General features: G+C 39.6%; 1 protein-coding gene across 5 annotated transcripts; it reads left to right on the top strand.

Moving 5' to 3' along the window:
- The first annotated feature begins 168 nt into the window (after positions 1-168).
- LOC129122496 (carbonic anhydrase 13-like) lies at positions 169-21,459 on the top strand. Of its 5 annotated transcripts, none has more exons than XM_077188307.1 (8): positions 169-475; positions 7,741-7,938; positions 9,468-9,584; positions 11,588-11,706; positions 14,984-15,079; positions 16,210-16,272; positions 17,119-17,274; positions 18,037-19,270. In XM_077188307.1, the coding sequence occupies exons 1-8, from the start codon at positions 445-447 to the stop codon at positions 18,157-18,159; spliced, it is 903 nt and encodes a 300-aa protein (XP_077044422.1). In that variant the 5' UTR covers positions 169-444; the 3' UTR covers positions 18,160-19,270. The 5 variants fall into 5 exon arrangements, with proteins under 5 accessions (XP_077044422.1, XP_077044431.1, XP_054492371.1 ...); XM_054636396.2 differs by lacking the exon at positions 18,037-19,270 and adding an exon at positions 19,370-21,459 and having other exon boundaries at positions 346-475; XM_054636429.2 differs by lacking the exons at positions 9,468-9,584; positions 18,037-19,270 and adding exons at positions 9,659-9,691; positions 19,370-21,459 and having other exon boundaries at positions 348-475.
- The last annotated feature ends 573 nt before the right edge of the window (positions 21,460-22,032 follow it).

Here is a 22,032-nt window from a genome sequence, read left to right as displayed (position 1 = left end):
AGGGAATTTGGTTTACACCCCTGGGAGAAAAACGGGAGGGGATGCAGCGGTGTGGACTTGGCTTTACTTTCTGGAGTGGCGGGGGTGACCCCAGGAATGGGCACTGCCGCACAATTCGTGCTCTGGCGGGACGGGGGCTGGTGGAGCCACCTTCCCTCTGTTGGAGAGGGCTCCTGAGACATGGCACTGCGTCCCCGGGCCACCCCGACGGTGCTGGGGGGAGGCTGGGGAGAGCCTAGGTGACGAAGGGCTTGAGGCGACAACAGGCACGGATGGCCAGGAGGCCGGAGCGCTGCAGGTCTCCTTATCAGCGCCCGAGGATCGGGGCGTCGCCGCCCCGTCGCCTTCAAATCGGGCGCAGCCGCCTCTCCCGCCCCATCCCGTCCCATCCCAGCCCGTCCTGTCCTGTCCTGTGCCGTCCCGAGCCGGCAGGAGAACAGAGCCATGCTGCACTGGGGATACGACGAGCACAACGGTAGGGAAGAGGGGCCGGGGCCGTCGGGGCGGGCAGCGGGGTCCTGCGGGCAGCACTTGCCGCCGCTGGGCTCGGCAGCCCAGCGCCCTCGGAGAGCTGGGTGAGCTGAAATGCTTTGCAGCGAGCCGATTTTTGTCTCGGTGTTCTGCAAGGCAGGCGGCTGAGAGGTGTCCGTGCGTGCGGCATCGCCTGCAGAGCCGGGCCGGGCTTGGCTCCGGGTCCGGTGTGCCGCGTTCCCGCTTGGGATTTCGTTCACTCCTTCAGCTGAACAGTTGCGTGCACAGATCGAGTACGTGGCTGACAGCTGCACTGATCGGAACTGCTGTACCAGCAGTGCTTTTCTGATTACAACTCTGTTCTGTTTCTACTACACGGTGGGAAATCCTAGTTACTTGACTGGGTTATTTAAATATATAACTATGCATCTAAGAGGAGATGCTTTTGGACTTTAGTTGTTCAGTGGTTTCCTTCATCTTGTCAGTCTTTGAAGTCCCAAGATGGGCTCATCTGCAGGCTTAAAGACTTGGCTCTGTTTTGCATCTTCAGTCATGCAAACGCTGCTCCAGTGTGCAGACGGTCCCACAAGTCATGCAAGTAGAAATAAAAGTGTTTTTGTAAATTGTAGGCTCAACTCTGATAAAATACGTGGAATATCTTGTATTGTCTGTACATAAAGAAATGAAATGCTGTGACAGTAAAGTGAGACAGCTATATATTTGCATATACTAATGCCTATAAGAATATGCTTTGTGCATATTCTTAGACTTTGTGCATATTACTTAGACTTTGGAATACTGTTTGTGCATAGAAAGTACTACCTTTCCTTCCTGGCCCTCTTGTTCCATCTTTTCTGGATGGATGTACTTTTCCTGACAAACTGGGTAGTGGTGGTGGATCACAGGGATGTTGCAATGATTGGGTGTGTTATCTGCTGTTGTGCAGTCTACCCTACCCCTCCCCTGAAGACGTAAATGGGTCTTGTTTTTCAATTTTTTTTCTCCATATGTTTCTATGCTTTGAGCTTCACCTGCACTGCCCAGATAAGAAGTCCACTTTCCCTCCCTTATCCTGTCTCTTCTTGTTTGCTATTCTCAACCTATAGAGAGGGGAGGCCACCAGAATTTCTACTGGGGTGGCCCTGGACCATGCTTGGGGCCCTATCTCTCCTATAAAACTCTATTTACTGCCTGCATGGTAATATATTTGAGGTGGAGTTTGCCTTTCACTGCTTACTTGGAGCCCCACAGCAGCTGTGGGGGTCCATGCCCTTCACCACACCTTTTCCAGGACATTAGAGGAGGGAGGCATGGATATCAAACACTTCAGTGCTCTTCCCTAGCATCAGTTTTATTTCTTAACTTTTTCTCTTCTACTGCATTTATTTTACTGATTTTTCTTGTTATTGTCATTTGATTGAGTAGCAGGTGAAGGAAATTGCTCTGATTCTCGAAAATTTTGTTTGCCTTCGTGGCCCTGAAAATAGTTTCTTTGAAACAAAGATTACCTTTTTCAATTCAGACAGAAATAAAGTGAAATAAATTAAATGTGGTGCAGTTATATAGTGTGGTTGACTGCCTGAAGAGTTGAAAAGACATCTGTGTTCACTCTTAGTTCTACAATTGCTACTTGCAACAGTCACAACATAAATCATTAGGTGCATAAAGTAAACTGGCAAATATTAAAACATACATGTCTGCATATATGGAATATCTATGATTAAGGACACTGGCTCACTGTTAGGTAAAGAATTAAAAGATTTAGGGATTGACACTGGCTGGACCAGGTGCCCACCAAAGCCACTGTATCACTCCTCAGCTGGACAGGGCAGAGAAAATAGACTAAAAGGCTCAGAGGTTAAGTAACTCTCCAGTTACTTTCATAGGCAAAATAGACTCGACTTGGGGAAATTAGTTTTATTTGTTGCTTATCAAATCAGAGTAAGGCAATGAGAAAATAAAACACCTTCCCTCCAACCCTCCCTTTATCACAGGCCCAACTTCACTCCTTCACTCCACAGGATTTCTCTATGGCCTCTCCTGCACCAGCTGTGGTCAGTTCATCACATATTGTCTCTGCCTCTCCCTTCTCTTCAGCAGCAGGACTACTCACACTCTGCTCCTGCTCCAGTATAGGGTCCCACCCATGGAAACAGCCTTCCATTAATTTCTCCAGTGTGAGGGCTTCCCACAGGCTGTAGTTTTTCACAAACTGCTGCAGCGTGGATTCCCCAGGGGGCCCCAAGTCCTGCCAGCAAACCTGCTCCAGCTCGGGCTTCCAATGGGGTCCTGCCAGGAGCCTGTTCCAGTGTAGGCTGTCCATGGGGTCAAAACTTCCTTCAAGACACATCCACCTTCTCCAGTTGTGACCCTCCTGGGCTGCAGGTGGATCTCTGCTTCACTGTGGACCTCCATACAGGGCACAGCTGCCTCACCCTGGTCTTCACTGTGGTGCAGGGAATCTGCTTAGGCTCTGGAACCATGTCCTCCCCTTCCTCTTGGTGTTTGCAGAGCTGTTTCTCTCCCATATTCTCACTCCTCTCTTTCAGCTGCTGTTGCACAGTAACTTTTTCCCCTTCTTAAATCTGTTACCCAGAGGTGATAGCACTGTCCCTGATGGATGAGCTCAGCCTTGTCCAGCAGTGGGTCCATCCTGGAGCAGCTGGCACTGGCCCTATTGGACATGGGGAAAGCTTCAGCAGCTTCTCACACAAGCCACACCTGCAGCCTCTGTGCTACCAGTCTCTTGTCACACACACCTAATGCAGAAGTTCTCTTTACTTTGATTACTTTGGTTACTTTGATGCACCTATTTCTGAAATGCATGAAGGCATTATTTTATTTCTGTGAAAACCTTGGCCTTTGCTTTCTTGCCACTTTTCTTACCTCACAGTTTTGATGTTGCTTATATGTAGAGGCATAATACTGAAATCTTGAAGACCGGCTTCAGTGTGGTATCATGCATGCTTTTCACTGTTGCTCAAGGTTCCTATCAGGATGGGAATATTCTTGCCCCTTGAGTCCTGTTTTGTTTACATGGGAATTGCTTTAGTTAAAAGGCAAATCAACGAATGAGTAAAGTTGGAAGGGACCACAGTGGGAAAACAATTGACTTTAGTTAACTATTTGTTTAATGAAATATATAGTAATTATTTACATGTATTGTCTGTTACAGCAAAAATTTCTCTTGATCTAGTTACTACAGTAATGTTGAGGCATTTTATAAATAAAAGGGATATTAATTCATAGAATCATTTAGATTGTAAATGACCTTTAAGAGGATTCAGTTGAGCCAGAACTCCTTATACTTGTTTTTTCTGAGAATAATTATGTAATTTCATTATCTGCTTTTTAAAAGGTGCTTAATTTTACCCATAATGAATTTTTAATTACCTTTGTTTGAGCTCATCTTACTGTAACCTAATATGCAATCAAATTACTTGCAAACCTAAGTTTATAAATTTAAGCACTCTGTGATTGATAAACTGGGCAATGGATTCTCTTTAGAAATAAACAATGTGGTGGTGTTCACAGGGGTCTCAGGATGAGGGAAGAGATGAGCATCTTGACTCCATGCTTCAGAAGGCTGACTTATCATTTCATTATATATATTATATGATATATATTAAAAGAAAATGATATATTAAAACTACTAAAAGAATAGAAGAAAGAATTTCATCAGAAGGCTAGCAAGGAAAGGAATGGAATGATAATAAAATCTTGTGACTGCTCACAGCCTCAACACAGGTGGCTGTCATTGGTCATCAAGTAAAAGCAATTTCACATGCTGGGTAAACAACTCTCCAGATCACATTCCAAAGCAGCAAAACATGGAGAAGCTGAAGCATCTCAGCTTCTCAGGATAAAAGATCCTGGCAAAAGGATTTTTCATAAAATATGTCTGCGACAAAACAAGGATGTGATCCTGTCAAGGCCAGACCATTCGAAAATAATGAATTTTCTATATATAATAACAAACTGTGAAAAAAAAAACCAAACCCCTTTTCACCTGTACATGCTCCATTTATGCACATATAGAGGCTCACTAGAATTCAACTGTATCCTGTAGTATGTTCACTAGGCTTGCCTCAAGTTGTCCTGTTGATGAAATTTTTAATATTTAGCTTTAGCTAGATCAAAATGCAGCACTGTGAGGTGCTATAGTTAGTTCTGTTTCCTGCCAAATTCCTAACTGCCTTCCCTGTGAGACCTGTTTCATGAATTGGCTGTGTGCAATGCTGGTGAGTGGTACGTGCAGCGATAGTCTGACCTGAAAGTGTCAGACAATTCATTGCCTGTGGTAATGGTGTGTCCAAAATAAAGGCATGAAATCTTCAGAGCAGATGCTTCAGTTTTTAGTCATAAATCTCAGTCACAATAGCTTTGATTGTTAAGAGCTACTAGAAAATTGCCTCTAGCAAGAGAACATTTTCCCAACAGCAGGAGAGGATTTCATAAGTTCAAAAACTGGTATATTAATCACTTTCATTCAGTAAAGGAAAAAATGAAAAGAGGTGAATTAATGAGTTATACTCCCTGAAAGTGCTTATTTAGAAAACTTTAGTGTACATTATTTTAATATGGAGGCATCTAATTCAGAAAAAAATTTCACCCTGGGGACCCCTCTGGCTTTAATCTGATTGTATGATATGCATTTGAGTATCTCTTTCAACAGCAATGGCTTTTTTTTTACAACAGTCATACACAAAGTTTGCATTGGGCTGGGGTCTGTAGAAATGAATTGAGTCACAGTTTTCCTAGAGGGACAAAAGCATGATAATTGTAGTAGATTGCTGGTAGATTACTTAGAAAGTAATAGTTGTTGATATAACCTAGTGGTATAAAATGAGCTGAAGTTTCTTGATACATTCCTGTATATTTTGAAAGGTCAGATGTCTGGTAGTTTGGTCACTGGTAGATGTTTAACACCATAGCAAACCAGTATTTTGGTCATCTGAGCCAAGAACAAGTGCCAAACCAGCAATAATGTCATTTTAGAACTGAATATTATATTACTGTTAAATAATTAGGCAGTGACAGAATCACAGCCTTGGGTCCTCTTTTTGGCAACTTTGTATTATTTCTGAATACAAGTCATCCATATTATTTAATTCAAATAACTATAGTTAGTTCTGAGACAGAGCAATAGGACACCAAGTAGTTAAGCACATAAGTATATTTTTGGCTTTTCTCAGTTAAGGAGTGTTAGAATTATTAAAATTAAGTAGCAATAAACTTTTTCTAGGAGTTCCAAATCATGGTAGTGAGGTATAAATTATGGAGTAGGCTTCTTCAAATAAAATTTTGTGTTGCATCCCTAACTACAGGGTATTAGGATCAAAACACAATTAAAATGATATTCTAAACTGTATGTAGTTAGAGTATTGAATAGCTTTGATGACCATTTGTGAACTGATAGGAATGAGGTTTAAACAGTGTTATGTTTCAAACCAGTAGGATTTTTATCTTCTGCCTTAGAATCTATTTCTTTATTGAGTTTAGTTAAGGAAGTAATTAACAAAAGTACTTTTTTAAAAATCAAGACTGAAGGCCTTTGTCTTTGTTCTGAGGTTAAAGTCTTAGGCTATTCTTTACAAGTTTTCCCCCTTCTGTTTTTCTGTGCTGCTCAGAGGGGAATCATTCTCTGCCCAGTTGCTGTGCAAGCTGCAGCCCCTGGCTGTGGGCGCTTCCTCCTTGATTTACTGCAGGCGTGCATGGGTGCTTTTAGCACCTGTGAGTTTCATTTCAATAGAAGTCGAAGAAAGAAAAATACCTGACAGCTCTTGATGTTAGGCTATTAACCACTGCATCATACGTTTTCATCGTTTTTGTCATCATTTTTGTTTAAGTGCTAAGCCATGCAGAAAGACCCAAACCCAATTTTTGCGGTCAGTTATCTTCAGTGTAGGGAGTTAGTTATGAGGATATCCAGTGATGCAGATTTTATTTGACCAGGTTCTGATGCTCATATTAAGTATTTCATATATCCAGTCTCTCAATTGATTTATTTTGCTTTTTACCCATTATAAGCCTGGGGGGAAAACAAGTTCTGTGTTCTTCTTAATACTGAAGGATCATTTGCCCTGCAGACTTTCACCTTTCTCTTTTTTCTTTCTTCTTTCCCCTTGCTCTCCCCTCCTTTTCATCCTAAACCTTATTTTCTGTCTTTATAGAATATATTCCCCAGGGTGTTCATATTTTTCTTTACCCTCTTATCCAAATATGGTTAAACAATGGCACATATACTCTTATTGTGAATTATTGGGAACTCTCTGATGCTTAGTAGGTAACAACAGATAACTCACACATCTTATCAGTGAAGCTTTTCTTACTGTTTTAGGATGTTATTTGCTATTTTCTCATATCCATATTATTGATTTATTAATTTTTCATGTGACATTTGGCTTATCCTGCTTGGAGAGAGGAAGGTTGAGATGACTGGTATTGATTAACAGTTTCTTTAGTCCTATAATTTCTACCTAAGTTGGGTCAATGGCTCTGTGTCTGGAAGATCTACTCTCATCAGCTGAAGGCAGTAGAAATACAAACCTCATGCAGGCACCACTGTCCTGAGTGTTCCTGTGCTTTGATTTTGGCAGTGCTACACTAGTGTGTGTGTGTGTATGTGTGCATGGACACTTCATGATTAGAGGGTGGCAGTCTCTCTTCCTTGTGACAGCTGGTGTGCACAGTTGGTGGGCTGGGAGGAGGTGATCAGAGCTGCAGCAGGGTTTAGGTTCCAGGCACTGCCCTCAGGCTCCAGGAACCACTCAACAGTTTTTGACATCTCCCCATCTCATTCAGAGTGATCGGTGGAAGACGTGTTCTCAGGTCTTTTGCAGTAAATGAATAAGGCATAAAAAATTCTGCCTAGAAAAGAGGTAATCCTTAAAGACACAATGAGACATGATATTAGGCAAAAATGGCATGTCAGAAATTCATTGGGACATAGTGCCCATTGGATACAGGATGCCTGATTTGAGTGAGCATTTGTTGTATGTGTCTTGTGCATAGCTGAGTCTTACTGAGGGAATAATTATCTACATACTGTGGCCTTGTTTAAAGGTGCATGCAAGGTACATGGAGGGATCTGGAGAACTGCTATTGCAATATGATGCAACAAAAGTAGCTGAATGTTTTGATCTGTGTTTTCCTGATGCATCCTTTTTGAATTTAGAAGATGCAGATGAGGACAATTCAAGTAGAGTTTTCTTTCGTAACAATGAGGCTGCTGTCAGCAATTTAGACTTCTCCTCCAATGCATTGCAGGGCCTGCCCACTGGAAGGAGGTTTTTCCTGTCGCTAATGGAGACCGTCAGTCACCCATCGACATCAAAACTGAGGAAACCAAGTATGATCCCTCCCTCCGTCCTCTAAATCCCAGTTATGATCCAGCTTCTGCTAAAATCATCCTTAACAACGGGCACTCCACCAGTGTGGAGTTTGATGACACCGTCAACAAATCAGGTTTGTTCCTTTACTCTTGCGCTGTAACTTTCTCCACCAATTCCTAAATGGAATGCCTACACCCTGAACATGTCTACTGTTGGATGTGCACTCCTAATAAACAGTAAGGCTTTGCTCCTCTGGATGAGAGATTCCTTTTCCCCTGCCTTTCAGCATGGTGCAGTGTGGGAACATATTTGGACACCAGTTCGAGGTTGTGTTTCTCAGAAAGTGTTGGGATTCCCTACTTACAGGAATGGTTTGATCCACCCCCACCAGCTGGATAGTGCCAGCTCCCTGTTTGAACAGTGTTGTGTACAATTTTTCAAATGCTGCTCTCTCTTTCTCACTGCAGATGAATCCTTTGTGTCTCATTACAGGTTCATTCCAACCGAATCGCTCAAATCTCTTATCTGAATTTAGCTGCAGGTTTGGTTATATGTTTTTCCCTTTTTTATGACCTATACTCAGCCTTCTTATGACAAGTAAGAGCCAATACAGAACAAGTGAAATAGATCCCAAGTAATCCCTTTTCTTCTCTGAAAAGTATTATTGCCCAAGTCTTTTCCAGGAGTATGTAGCTTCCCTTTTTGCAAACAATAATTCTTATTTAGAAGTTCTCTGATGTATTATAGTCTTTGTAATGTTACTGCCTTCATCTTTGAAACCTTCTCTTGGATTTTGGGCAAGGCAGCATGCACCTCTTCAAGCTGTAGGAGTGCAGAATCTTCAAGCAATAAAATCATTTTGTGGCTGTGTGAGGCTTAGCTGAGGATTCAAGACCATGGTGCTTTCATAAGCATCAAAGCCAGAGAGAGACGAATTTTTTGATGACCCCTTAGTCCTGAGGACTTATTAGCTCATAGTGGCAAGAGGGAGAGACATAGATGGAGACAGCATCATGTTTTTGTTTCCTGAACAGTCTTAGTTTTAAACTTTCTGTCAACACTGGATGTTGCCTGAAAGCCACCAGCTGACCATCAATGATCAGTCTGACCTTGTGTCAGATGCTGCGGAACTTCCCAGAATTAATCTCTGCTTCGAGCCTAGTAGATGCTGGTGAACTAAAGCACATCTCTTAGAAAAATACACAATCTTGATTTCAAATTTTCCAGCGATGCTGAACCTACCTCAGCCTTTGGTAAGTTGTTCTAATTGTTAATTACCCTCACAGTTTAAAAGAAAAAATGTTAATGAATGCGAATACACCAAGAACCTCTTCCACATTTTTAACTCCTTCCATGAAGTGACAGGGCCTGAGCAACGTTTCTCTAGGCTTCTCCTGGTACCAAAGCAATAGTAATGCGATCCTCCTCTCACTGCTTTCCCCAGGCTGTATCTCCATGGATGTAGCTCATATTGTGGCAAAGCACTGACAGATGTTGATCAGATAATTTACAGATGGAATACCCAGTCTCCTTCAGTAGACTCCATGTCTTCTATGCATGGACCAGATTCTTCAGTCCACAAACATAAATTGAGTAATTCACTGTTTTCCCTAGTAGTTGTCACTGACAAACTTTATCAGTATTGTTTTTGTTTTCTTTCAGGTCATTGCTCAAAAAATACTGAATTTTCTAGGGCCCAAATTTGGCTTCTGGGGCACCTCTGTGAAGTAAGAACTCCTGCCATGTGTTGGTTTCATGGAAACAAAATCAAATTGATTGGTACTAAATACATTAGCATCTTCTAATGCATTATTAACTGATTCCCATATGAACTATTTCCTCACTTTGGTCAACATTGGAACTGGGCCAAGTTTGTAACTGTTTGTGTAAGTCTGTTTATGCTCTTTGGTACCACATTAGCTCCATTCTTTGAAATTGCTCTATTGATCTTCTTCCAATATTTTTAAAAATTCAAGATACTGATATTTTCCTTAAAAACTTCTGAGTATCCTCTTCCTTAATTACTGTTGGAATTAAATGGTTTTACCATCACTGTGTGATGCAGCACAAATAGATCAACAGGCCATTTTCCACAGTTTTCAGCATAAGTATTTCATGCTGGTGCATTTCTACAAATTAGTTTTTCTCAGTCAGTTAGAACACTGATCTTTACACTTTTCTGGGATCATTTGCATCGAAGTTTACAGTCCTTAAAAGAAAGAATTTTAAACTGCCACTGCCCCATTTCCTCTGTTTGCTAAGTTTATAGGCTGTGGAAATGCATGTTTTTTGAGTTGAAGCGTTAAGGAAGTTAAATATTTTTCCCCAGAATAAACAGTCCCACTTCTTTTTCATTATCCAAGCTACTTGTGTTAGCAAATAGGCAACTTAAAAAATTCTTCTTTCATGTTTATTTGGTGGATTTTGTTCCTAAGAAAGTGTAGGTTTAGCACTACATCTAGAAGAGAAAAAATTGCTATTGTCCTCCCTTCTGCTCTTAATTTAAAAAAAATCTGGTTAAATCTACCCTCATTTCCCCTTAAAATTTCTGTAATGAGCCAGTAAACTATTCCAGACTGATTCCCAAACACTCAGAGGTCATACAGAGCTGGGTGAGTGGAGTGACTTGTTTTGCTGTGAATAAGAAATCTCTCTGGGTGTAATTCACATTCCAGGCTCTGTGAAGAGATATTTTGATTCTAAGTCTGACAAGAAAATTGTGAGTGCTTGCAAAAGCAAAATAATGAAAAGCCCACCCATATGCATGTTAGTTTGAATAGAATAGAATAGAATTCTTTCAGTTGGAAGGGACCTGCAATGATCATGTTGTCCAACTGCCTGAGCAGTTCAGGGCTAACCAAAAGTTAAAAGATGTTAAGGTCATTGTCCAAATGCCTCTTAAACTCTGATAAGCCTGGGGCTTTGACAGCCTTTCTAAGAAGCTTGTTCCAGTGTTTGACCATCATCATGGTAAAGAAATGCTTCCTACCATCCAGTTTAAATCTTCCCTGGAACAGCCTTGAGCCTTACCCACGAGTCCTGTCACTGGATACTTGAGACAAGAGACCTGCAGCTCCCTCTCTGCTTCCCCTCCACAGAAGCAGAGAGCAGTGAGGACACCCCTCAGCCTCCTTTTCTCAAAACTAGAAAAACCCAAAGTACATAGCTGCTCCTCATAGGACATGCTTTCCAGCCCTGGCTAATTTTCTGTAATATTGCAGTTGTGCAATGCACATGCCTAATTTTATTTATGTTAGTATAAGCTCCTTTTCCTCAGACTTTTATCTGATATAACTGGATCTAGTTGCAAATGAAGGAAAGAGCTCTGAAAATTTAAGCTTCTCCTATTTTCCACCAAATTTCAAAGATGAAAATAAATTCTGCTGACATTAATTTTTATGATCCTGCTCCTTATCCATAAAACCTATATTTTGAGCTTAATTTCTTAGTGATTCTTTTGAATATAATCAAGAGAGGAAACTCTTGAGTGTTGAAAAATAGAAGTATTTTCCCATTCTCTGAGAAATATCCAACTTTGACAATAACAGCATACCCTTTAGTGGGCCATAACCCACTAATCTGCCCATAAATACAATTTTCACAGTCATATCCTCGACAGGTGAGGGTTTCTGTAGCACTTCCAAGAAATGGAAAGCCGTCTGAGACAACTTATGAGCAGGAGCAGAGGAGTGTCCGAAGACTGAAGTCTGGTGTGAGTTTAGAGGATATGGATGGAGACTCCATTCTCTCAGTGAAGCCTTTTCCTCTGTTTGGGTTTCTAGTGCTGACTGGGGGGCCACTCAGCGGGACCTACAGGCTGCGCCAGATTCACTTCCACTGGGGATCCAATGATGAAGCTGGCTCTGAGCACACGGTGGATGGGATGAAGTATGCGGCAGAGGTAAGGCTTTACATGGAGTCATCTGTACCTCTAAGCTTGTGACTAGTTTTCCATTACAAGAATAATATTGCCCTTCCTCTTCCTGCTTTTTATCTTCCCCTCGTTTTATTGAAAAGTGGTCTTCCTGAAGTGTTGCATGTTTAGTCCTTTCTCAAAGGAGAACCTCTATGAAAGCTTTGCAGAGGATTAAAAAAGGAGTACGGAAGACAAGAGCTCGATAAGAGCAAGACTTAATGTTCAAGAGTTATTTTAAACTTTGTCTTTCATTGTTTCCTCCTTGGAGAATATTTTCAAAGTCATCTTCAGTGACAAACCACAGAATTATTGGATTTGGGGCCTATGTAGTGTAAAGTTTATGCAAGACATAGGAATGTTGCATTTTGTGGTGCACTTAGCAATGTGGTGGTTATGACTTTGAGAACCATGGCTTCATATCTGTGGGGTGCCTGCTGTCTGTGGGGTACTGTGCTTCAGTGGAGGTGGTGTGCCAAAGAGAGAAGTGCACCATCTGCTCTGGCATAGAGCATTCACTCCTGCTCTGTCTCCTTTGTATTTGAGTAATCTGCAGGAGGAAGTTCTCAGTATGAGATTCCTCTTTGCAAATGGAACTACCATGGAATATTTTCAGGAGATTGAGATCTTTAAAAACATGTGATTCAGACAGTGTCAGAGTTTTCTGGGGTTAAAAAGAAGTAAAAAGTGTAAAAATAAATGGCCAAATAAAAGGCATAATACTACAGAAGAAAAAAATGTAATGTATGCACTGTGGTGTGATCAGATTTTACTGGAAATGCTATAAGAGATACTGGTCAGGAAAAAAGATTGATTTTCTAACACTAATGGGGAAAAGTGACATTTGCAGTGTTTAAAGGCTTATGTTTTCCACAGGAACCAGGTGAGATGGAATATAAAGAATTAATAGAGGTGCTTTAAAACCATTAAGTACCAAACCCTAATTTCTAGCTGAGAAAATATATGTTTCCCATCTAAGAAACCAAATGGAAGGAGAAAATATCTCTGAATTTCTAGCCAGTCTAAAAGCCTTTCTGTTACCTGTCGGTTGGGTAACCGTCCACAGGAAGCTCTCTAGATGTCACTTTGGCTTTGGGATAAGAAACTCAGAATTTAAACCAAGGCTTCTGAATATTGTTCACACAAAAGAAAATACCTCAGAAGGAGACATGAAGATGTTTTCAGTGCTGACCTTTGTAAGGAAGATGTGCAAGGTTTGAAGAAAAAGCATCGACTGAATTGAAGAAAGAATTCATGTACAGGTAAAGAAGACTGCAAGGTTTGGCCCTTAAGCCCCCCAGGAAGAAGAAGGGATCCATGGCTCCATTCTCTGTGACAACATACGGTCTGATCAAGGTCTCTTCACAAGCTGCAGTGACACCGCGGTGGTAAGACAGGATATATTCCTTAGAGAAGTCACAAGCCATTGAGAATGGGTCTGTGCCCAGAAGTGTTTCACACTCTGTTTGGGGGCTCTGGTTTTTGGAGGGTTACCTTCTGGGTTTTTTTTTGGCAAAGCTATAAGGGAGTGGGAGTGGGCTTTTAGTAGCTGTGGGAACTTTCCTTTTTGCTCTTTGTTGGGTTGTTTTTGATGGTGTTTTTTTTTTTCTCAAATCCACAATAAAGGTAATTTCTGACTGAGAGTATCTGTTTCCTTTTTGTGTATGAAAAAATGTAATTGCTTAAAAGTTGTTCAGCATAGGTTCTGTGAATTTGTAATAGGGAGCAGAGCAGACACTATGAACTCCAGGATATTAATGCACTTGAGAAAGGTTTAATGGACTATGTTCTCCTGTTGGCTTAGTGTATAATATCCATAGCAACTTTCCTTCAAGGATTTCTAAAGCTGTGAGACAGCATGGGTGTCATCATAGCTGTACATGTATTATTATTGACGACAGTGGGATTCCTTACTTGCTGCAAGTAATGTTTCAGCACTTTAGAGTCCAAATGCTTAACATATTGATGTCATGTAAGACCAAGTAAGAGTTCCATTTTATAGATATGGAAAATTGAAACTTATAGAAGTTGAGCAAGGATTGATATTTAGAATAAAAATCTTCATACTTCTAGATCCCTATTTCAGCCATGCAGCTATGTTGCTTCATGTGGAAATCTTTTAAAGCAGATTTCAGTTTTCCTAAATTGTTCTTACTTGTCCTGTAGGTGCTGTAATCCAAAAAGAAGTCCTTTTTTTCATGGGTTCATCCCAGTTTAAGTCATTCAATGAGTTGTTTTTCCTCATTCTTGAAGTTCAAAATCTGAAATGATGGTCACCAATTTTAGGGAAGCCAATCTCATGCCATGCTTCTGAGCATCTTTAACTAAAAATTACGTGTAATAAGATTTACTAATCCATTGAGGATTTGTGAAAGTAATTAATGTTTGTGAAGTCATTAGATTTAAGTGCTGTATGAGTGTGCTCTCTCCATTTGGCAGTCAGACCATTGCTCAAGGCTGGAACAACCTGGAACTTCTTGGGAACCAGGAGCTCCCGTAAATGAAGCGTGGTCAGGAATTACAAAACCTAATTTTTAAACTTAAGTGGCATGGAAATAGACATCACAAGCTTTTCCTCTTCCCTCCTGGATGGGTGGTGTTTAAGCTTCTTAGGCAAATATGACAGGACACTTCCAGAATAATGCATGTTGGAAATGCAAATGCTCAAACCTGAGATAATCAAGCTGCTTGTAAGGGCATCACTACTGGTAGTCATAGAAAATAACATTTGAAAAGTGTCAAAAATGAAATGCTGATGTTCCCTTAAGCTAAACAAGGGAAAAGGGGTCAGTGCAAGTTTAATGTGTATTTGCCTATTTTCTAGCTATTTATGTGGATGATTAATGTTGCTGAAAGCTTGATTAAAGAAAAAGAGTAAAATACTAATGACATCCTCATGAATTCCAATCACTTTTAAAAATCAGCTTTACTAAAAATGGATTTTAAACCTCTAGTTATATAACCATTGGCTTTTTTTTGTCTTAACTTCTCAGTTCAAAATCTGGGGACCCAACAGCAATTTCACAGGCACTGTGGTATGCCGATTGCTACTAAATTTTTAATAATCATAGCCATTGGAAATGCTTTTGCCATTTGTGTGAACTACATATTTACTGATTTCATGAACTATCTGCATTTAGAACACTGAATGATTCTGCATACAAAAGAGTGAAAGAGAGTGTCAAACCCAGTAAAGTTGTAATATTTATTTGCCACTACTTGAGTTCAGTGAGAGTTGATGCTGTCTGTGTCTTTTGCTTTTCAGCTTCATGTGGTCCATTGGAATGCAGAGAAGTATTCCAGTTTTGTTGAGGCAGCTTGTCAGTCAGATGGACTGGCAGTCATGGCTGTATTTCTGAAGGTAAGAAGAGAATGCTTCAGCCCTCATAATAAATCTGCATTATAAGCCCAAAGAGATAACAGTGATGGTTTGTGTAAGTATTGCTAAAGAGAAACTTGTTTTATACTTATTTCCTTCATAGTGTTTAGCTGCCAATATAGAAAGCTGTGCTTTCTTTAAGAATAAAAATATCAGCTTAATAGATTTTTCAAGACAGTGAAACTTATCAGTTTGCCTAGTCTGCAAGCCCAAACAACATTAGATGTGGAACTTAATTCAGCTGCCCCCATTTGGATCCCACTAACTTGTTCTTGACTAACATGTTCATTTAGGGGGACAGCTTGATTTAAATGGTTTTTTAATGGCTTGTTTCTGAGCTGGTAGTTTCTTCTAGAAAATAATAATAATTAAATAATGCAGAGCCAGAAACTGGAGAATTTCCTAATAATTATTTTATACCTTTTTTGCCTTCTCTCCCTGTTCTAAGATTAGATTCATGCAACAGCTCCACTGAATTCTGTATGAAGAAGCAGATGGGGAATTCTCACAATCTATGGCAAAAGATAGGGCTTTGGTAAATTCTGTGGTTTCTGGTGGATGACAAAGCTTCCTGAGAACAGTTAGTACTGGTGCTGGCACAGTCAGAGAGCCATTCCATGCAACAGTTGCAAAGAACTGCTTCAGCAGTTCAGTAATTCCATCTTTCCAGTTGGCATTACAATGACTCAGAGGAAGTGTCACTGGATTTCTTAGCACACAAATTCAGTTTGGAATGTTCTCACGTAAGAACATTGTTTTCAATGTTAGAAGCAGTTTAAATTTCTGATGTTAGTCTGTAACTTTTAATGTCCCACATATTAAAACAGGAAAGATAAATCGTTTCTATACCCCTGTAGTGAAAAGTTTGTAATTCTTTTGTAGCTGAAGTAATTACTATGAGTAGCCAGAATACTATTAGCAAGGGAGTGAATCTTCTTTATGACCAGTATTATTTCTAAGGACCAGCTAGTCACAGGCTTGCACAGAAGATGCATCAGATCTTTCAGTCACTCCAGTTATATAAAGCAGTTTCATTATGCATTTGCTTTTTTATTAATTTTTGTTGCTTTTCTCTGGAGCTCCAGTGTTTCTTTTTTCTTTGGTGTTAATAGATTGGTGAATGCAACCCTCAGCTGAACAAGATTACTGACCGCTTGGACACCATCAGAATCAAGGTGAGCAAGTGCTTCTAAAAGAATACTAGCTAATATTGGTAGTTGCTTTTGTTGGTCAGGTTTTTTATTTTTTGAAACATGGCTGCTACTCCCTGTACCTTCATGTTTCCTTATCCCCAGTGATTGATACCTGATTTGAGTCAGTTTATGTGCATTCTGTTTAAGTTGAAACTAAGTAGACAAAGCATAGTTTTAACACAGCAAAAGATCAGAGGAAACAGCTAATTCCTCACAAAACCCAGTCTCTGATAAATCTGTTGCTATGAGGATAGTAACAGGGGAAAAACAACATACTTTATGGAAAGCTGTAAAAAAGATGAGGAAAATACTTCCTTCCTTGTTTTGCTGAGGTAGAGGGTGAGAAATAACCTATTGCTTGTGCAAGAGAAGTTATCCAGACTCCCAACATGATGTTCAGACAGACATCTGTGGTCTGGTATCCAGTACAGGGGGAAAGAGAAGTAATTCCTGGGAGGAGTGAGGAGGGAAACAAGTGGCAGTAACCTGTGGGGTTAGTCTGCCAGCCTCACAGAGACCATGTTGAAATTCTAACATCTTTTGTCTTCTCCCCACCACTTCCATCTCATGGTCATCTGTAACTTAGGGAAGCCTGTTCTAGCCTGACACCTCTCATGGTGTCCTGCTGGCTTCAAGGAAAGTCACAGCAAAGCTGTCTCTGAGGTAAGACCTCATCAGAAGGGCAGTGATGAGGACCTCCTGTCATCACCCAAGATGCTGCCAGCCCACCTGATAGTGGAACAAGCTCTACCTCCTTTGGCATTATTTACCTTGGCCTCTTGCTTTTAAATAATATTGCCCTGGTATTTTTCTTTTATTTCTTTACAGGGAAAAAAAGCACTATTCACAAACTTTGATCCCAGCTGTCTGCTTCCCAAGTCCCTGGACTACTGGACTTACTTTGGCTCTCTCACTGTTCCACCTCTTCTTGAGAGTGTCATCTGGATTGTTCTGAGAGAGCCCATAAGTGTTTGTTCTGAACAGGTATCTTTGGATTTTTCACTGCTATAGAAGTGTTGCTTTTTTAAGAATGGAAATTGTAAATGCCACCCAATATTATGGGTTTTTGCAGACCTTGGCACTGCAGATGTTACAAGATTTTCAAAAGTCAAAATTTGTCTATCAAATTTAGTTGCCTTTCTTGCTGTAACAGCTATTTATTATTCATTTAAAAAAAGAATCTGCATACACTAACAATTAAGAAACAAAAATAATCCATACAGAACCTAAAAAAAGAGTTCTGGTGATGCTTAGAAATTCTGGAATTCCAGTTGATTTAATTATTTGTATATCCTGCTCAAACCTCGTCTTTGGCATTTTTATCTGGCAGACAAGTAGTAAATGTCTTCTTCCATTCTAAATACATAAAACTTGATGAATTTACTAGAATTATGAAGAGGGAATACTGTTGCAATAAGTGGGGGTTTTAGGAAAGCTGTGATTCCACAAAAAAGGGTCTATTTGCATTTCTTGTAAAAGCTTCATGCTGTATCGTAACTTGGCAACAGTGACACCCAGCGGGCTGATCCTCTTAGGTGTAAGGTTTTTCTGAGTAGAGAACATGTACTCAGCAGAAATGGTGACTTCAGTCCTTGCTTTAAGTGTTAAGACAGTTCCCTGAATGGGTTGCTTGTTGGGAAACCTCGAATTTCTGTTTGCAACGGATTTGAAGTAATTTATTTGCTCAATGTGTTTATTTTTCTCATCTATATCTCTTCCTTACTCCCCTCAATCTGGCTTTGTAAGGCTTGCTGCAACTGTTTGGATCTAGGATTGGAAACCTGTTTAAGGTATCAATTTTACAAAGATAAACCATTTCTCAGGTTAAAAGTTTCTTATTTGGGCAAATCTGTAATAAATACATTCTAAAATGTGAAATTCTGTATACAAACAGCCATGCAACAGGCTCAGGGAACATGGTGTGGGAAAGTGTTAAGTATAGTGATCCTTTATTAGTATTTTTTTATAAACTTTAGCTATATCTTATGTATTACAGTAGAAATTGCTATATTCTTATCAATATAAACATGCATGCAGCTAAAGTGTTTGTTTCCAGTAATGTCCACCACTGTGATTGTTCAGTCAGCACTGTGACTGATATTGTTCTACCATTTAATTTTATTCCTCAAGTTTGGATTTCTTTAGGGCTTTAGAGTTTACTACAGACTTTTTGTTGCACTTTTCAGGTAGAAAGAAATTAAAAACAGCTTTTAAGTTTTTAGAAACTTACAGGACCCTCAATAACAAACGTTAGCTTCTGAATGGGGTGAAGCAAGGTAGCATTGGCATTTTTTGCTCTTAATGTCATTATGATGCAATTACAACTAAATGCTGTATTATGATGGAATGGTTTTTGTAATGTCCTACCTTTGATAACCTAGGAGGGAAGTAAAGTGAAATATAGAAATAGTAACTATTGGAAAGATTAGGAATTAAACAAAATTCTATACTTAGGTCAAAAATCATCCTCAGATTTCCCAAGGTTTAGACATGGAGCTCTGATGGGGTTTCTGCTGAGATCAGCATATGCTGAGTCATGAATAAGTGCTGGTCCTGGAAGTTATGAATAAGTTCTTCACAAGGAAAGAATTTGGAATCTCTCTTGGTTTGAGTAAGTGCTAGTTGCAGAAGCTTTCTGTAGCACCACACCTGCAATTCCAGGTTAATTGTGAATATCCTCTTTGAAGAAGGAAACATACACAGAATGCTTGTATGATAAGAAACATAATCTTATCTTTTGGCAAAAAACATTTCAGAATCTCCAAACTATGAAATCCAGCTAAAAAGGTATAAACACCCCCTGGTTTAGATCAGGTTGTGGAAGATAAAGTGTGAATAAAGGAAACAAGTAATCCTCATGCACAGTTTCATGTATTTTGGGATATTTTCTCAGTAGTAATCCCCCTTTTCATTTACAAGGATAGAAATTGTGAAATTGCCATTCCCCCATGACTTAATAAAATACAGTTCTGTTCTTTCAGGTGGAAAAAAGTGACAAGTGTCTTTATTATTTGCATGCTTTTTCATGAGTATTTGCATGAGGGTTTTCTGCTGAACCTTATGTGTCTTTTGGTTACAGCTGGCCAAATTCCGCAGCCTCCTGAGCACTGCTGAGGATGAGGCCGCCTGCTGCTTGCTGAGAAACTTCCGGCCTCCCCAGCCTCTAAGGGGACGAGAAGTCAGAAGGAATTGAAGGAGTAAATCCAGAGTAGGCTCCCTCAGAGACCAAAGGCCAAATTTATTTTAATAGTTATTATACTTTGTGATGTTTAATTTCTTTTTGTGAGTTGTTTTTAACCAATAGGTGTTGTTTTATTAGTGGTTTCCATGCAGTCATTTCTCACACACGTATGTCTGGAATTATCACAGGTTCATTGATGTTAACAGGTCTGACTGGGTTTGAGTGCATTGTCTTGGAAGTACTGAGCCATCAGCATTGCATACACAGAGGTCACTGCTAATCATAAGGGACAAAAATGGTGAAGGAGTTGCCCAGATTTTGCCACCAAATTACTGAACAGGATCCTTGGTATTATTGATCAAGTATAGGATGTTTTGGGATTATTCTTCTGGTCTCTCACATAACATTTAGCTTCTGTATAAACCTCACATTGCAGTTCTCAAGGAAAAAAGTTTCAAGGATGATGGAATTTCATTGCTGACTTCTGCAATACCATATTTACTTTCCTACAAAAAGTACTAATGACTAGTAGCATTTAAGTAAGACAGATATTTATATGATCCTGTTATTCTGGCTGCTTCATAGCAGTAATCATGTACTGATTGATAGTTTTTAAAAAAGCAAATAGTAAGGATTTTGTATATTGCAAGATCATGTCAGGTAGAGTAGGTATTCCTGAATTTCACAATGTCACAAGATGAAATTGTCCTGAAACCTGAAAACTGCAAGGTGGAAGGGCGTAGAGGGAGCTGTTTGTGCCTAAATCCAGTTTGTTGCACTTGGTGAAACATAAGGGATTATTACACTATATCCTATAGCATCAGACTATAGCATCAGACTTTTGCCCCTTAAAATCAAGAGGCAGGGGTAGCTGTTGTTCCAGACCATTGCACACTGCAGTGTGAACCACATGCTGCTTACCTCTCATCTCACTGTGGAGCACAGTACTGCCCAGGTGTAGAATGTGTCAAGGTGCTGGCTCATGTTCTGCTGTCATAGGTGAACTTCAGTGGTTGCACTTGTATTCCAAGACCAAAGAGAATAGTCAGAGACAGCCAAAGAAATTGGAATCATGTCAACATCTAATAAAAAGCTCAGCCCTTAGTAGCAATACGTTGAAACTTCTGTCTTTATAAGTTGACTTGAGCCAGCGTTTCTCTCAGGAACCTTTTTTATCTGAATAAAATTGGGGTTTTTTTACACGAAATATTTTTATTAATGAACATGCCATAGGATGTAGCTTAGGATAGAATTAGATTTACTCTCAAACTGTGAGAACTACATAGTTAAATCAAGTGAGTGATACCTGAAAGAGGCAGCTAGAGGTTTTACTGTCAGCAACTAACACCAGTCTCTGTAGTACTTCTGAGGAATTCATCTTCCATAACTGCTCTCCTTTAGTTAATTTTTAAATAGGTTTTATATGCTCTGCCTTTTACCTTAATGGGTCATTTGATCTTAGATGAACAAACATGAGGGAAATCACAATTGGGATTGACTTTATATGCTGTTTTAGAACAATAAATTAGACATAGTGATATAGGTATTTTATCTCAGTTGAAGATATGTGGAATTCTTTGTTTTCTCCTCCCCAGAATATAGCTATTATATTCTGCAAGGTGTCCCAATGCCTTTTGAGTATTTTCTGAAGAAAAGAACACAAACAGACCATTGAAGAAAAAAAAAGGCATTTAGCAGCACTAAAAAGAAGAGTGAGAGTGTGTTGTATGTTTTCACTCCCTTTTTTAGACTTAGGATTGGATCTCATATGTTTCCCTGTTATGTGAGTCGCTACAGAATGTGGAAAAAATGTTCACAAATTGCAGGAAGGATACAAAGGATTTGTTGGTCTCAAAAGAGAAAGAAATAAGGCTACTTCTTCATATTGTAAACAGAAGTTTTACATATTTCTTACATATTGTAAACAGTGGAGTTGATTAATTCTTTTATATTTATAAGGGCTTTATCAAAATAAAATATGGATTTTATGAATGTGTCTTGTATTTTCTATTGAAGAACCTAAAGTTTTACAGAGAAGTCTATACTTTTATAGTTAACAGCTGCAGCTTTAGGTTTGGAAAAAATGGTCACCCATCATTTGAAGTCTGTCTTTGGGTAGTGTAGTATTAGGTATGTCTTTATGTTCCAAATAAAATATTTTTGGTAGTGGTAAGACATGTAATCCATTCTTCAAGTTTCTGATAGTGCATTTTTGAACTATTGATGATTTTTATAGTTATGCTGATAAGTTTTAGAGGAAGTCATCGTTCAAATAATTCCCCTTTTGTGGAGATGCCATGTTCATGTTAGATTGGCCTAGCTGAAAGTTAGTGGTGACATTTGAAAAAGAGTAGAAATGCTCAGTTACCTGAAATCCTTTGGGAACAGCTTCTCAGGTTACCTGAAATCCTTTGGGAACAGCTTCTCAGGTTACCTGAAATTCTTTGGGAACAGCTTCTCAGGTTATCCATCCCCTACAACCGTAAAGTGAGAATTTGGACACAGTCTCAGCTCTGAGCACTTGGTTGCACCCTCAGTCACTAATTTCCTGTGTGCCCAAG

The sequence above is a fragment of the Agelaius phoeniceus genome, chromosome 1 (genome assembly GCF_051311805.1).
Source record: "Agelaius phoeniceus isolate bAgePho1 chromosome 1, bAgePho1.hap1, whole genome shotgun sequence".
Lineage (NCBI taxonomy): Eukaryota > Metazoa > Chordata > Aves > Passeriformes > Icteridae > Agelaius > Agelaius phoeniceus.
This window is presented reverse-complemented; position numbering and strand designations above follow the sequence as displayed.

Coding starts and splice junctions, on each gene's coding strand:
- LOC129122496 (XM_077188307.1), top strand. CDS start 445: ATGCTGCACTGGGGATACGACGAGCACAACG. Junction 476..7,740: donor GGGATACGACGAGCACAACG/GTAGGGAAGAGG, acceptor AATGCATTGCAG/GGCCTGCCCACTGGAAGGAG. Junction 16,273..17,118: donor TGGACACCATCAGAATCAAG/GTGAGCAAGTGC, acceptor ATTTCTTTACAG/GGAAAAAAAGCACTATTCAC.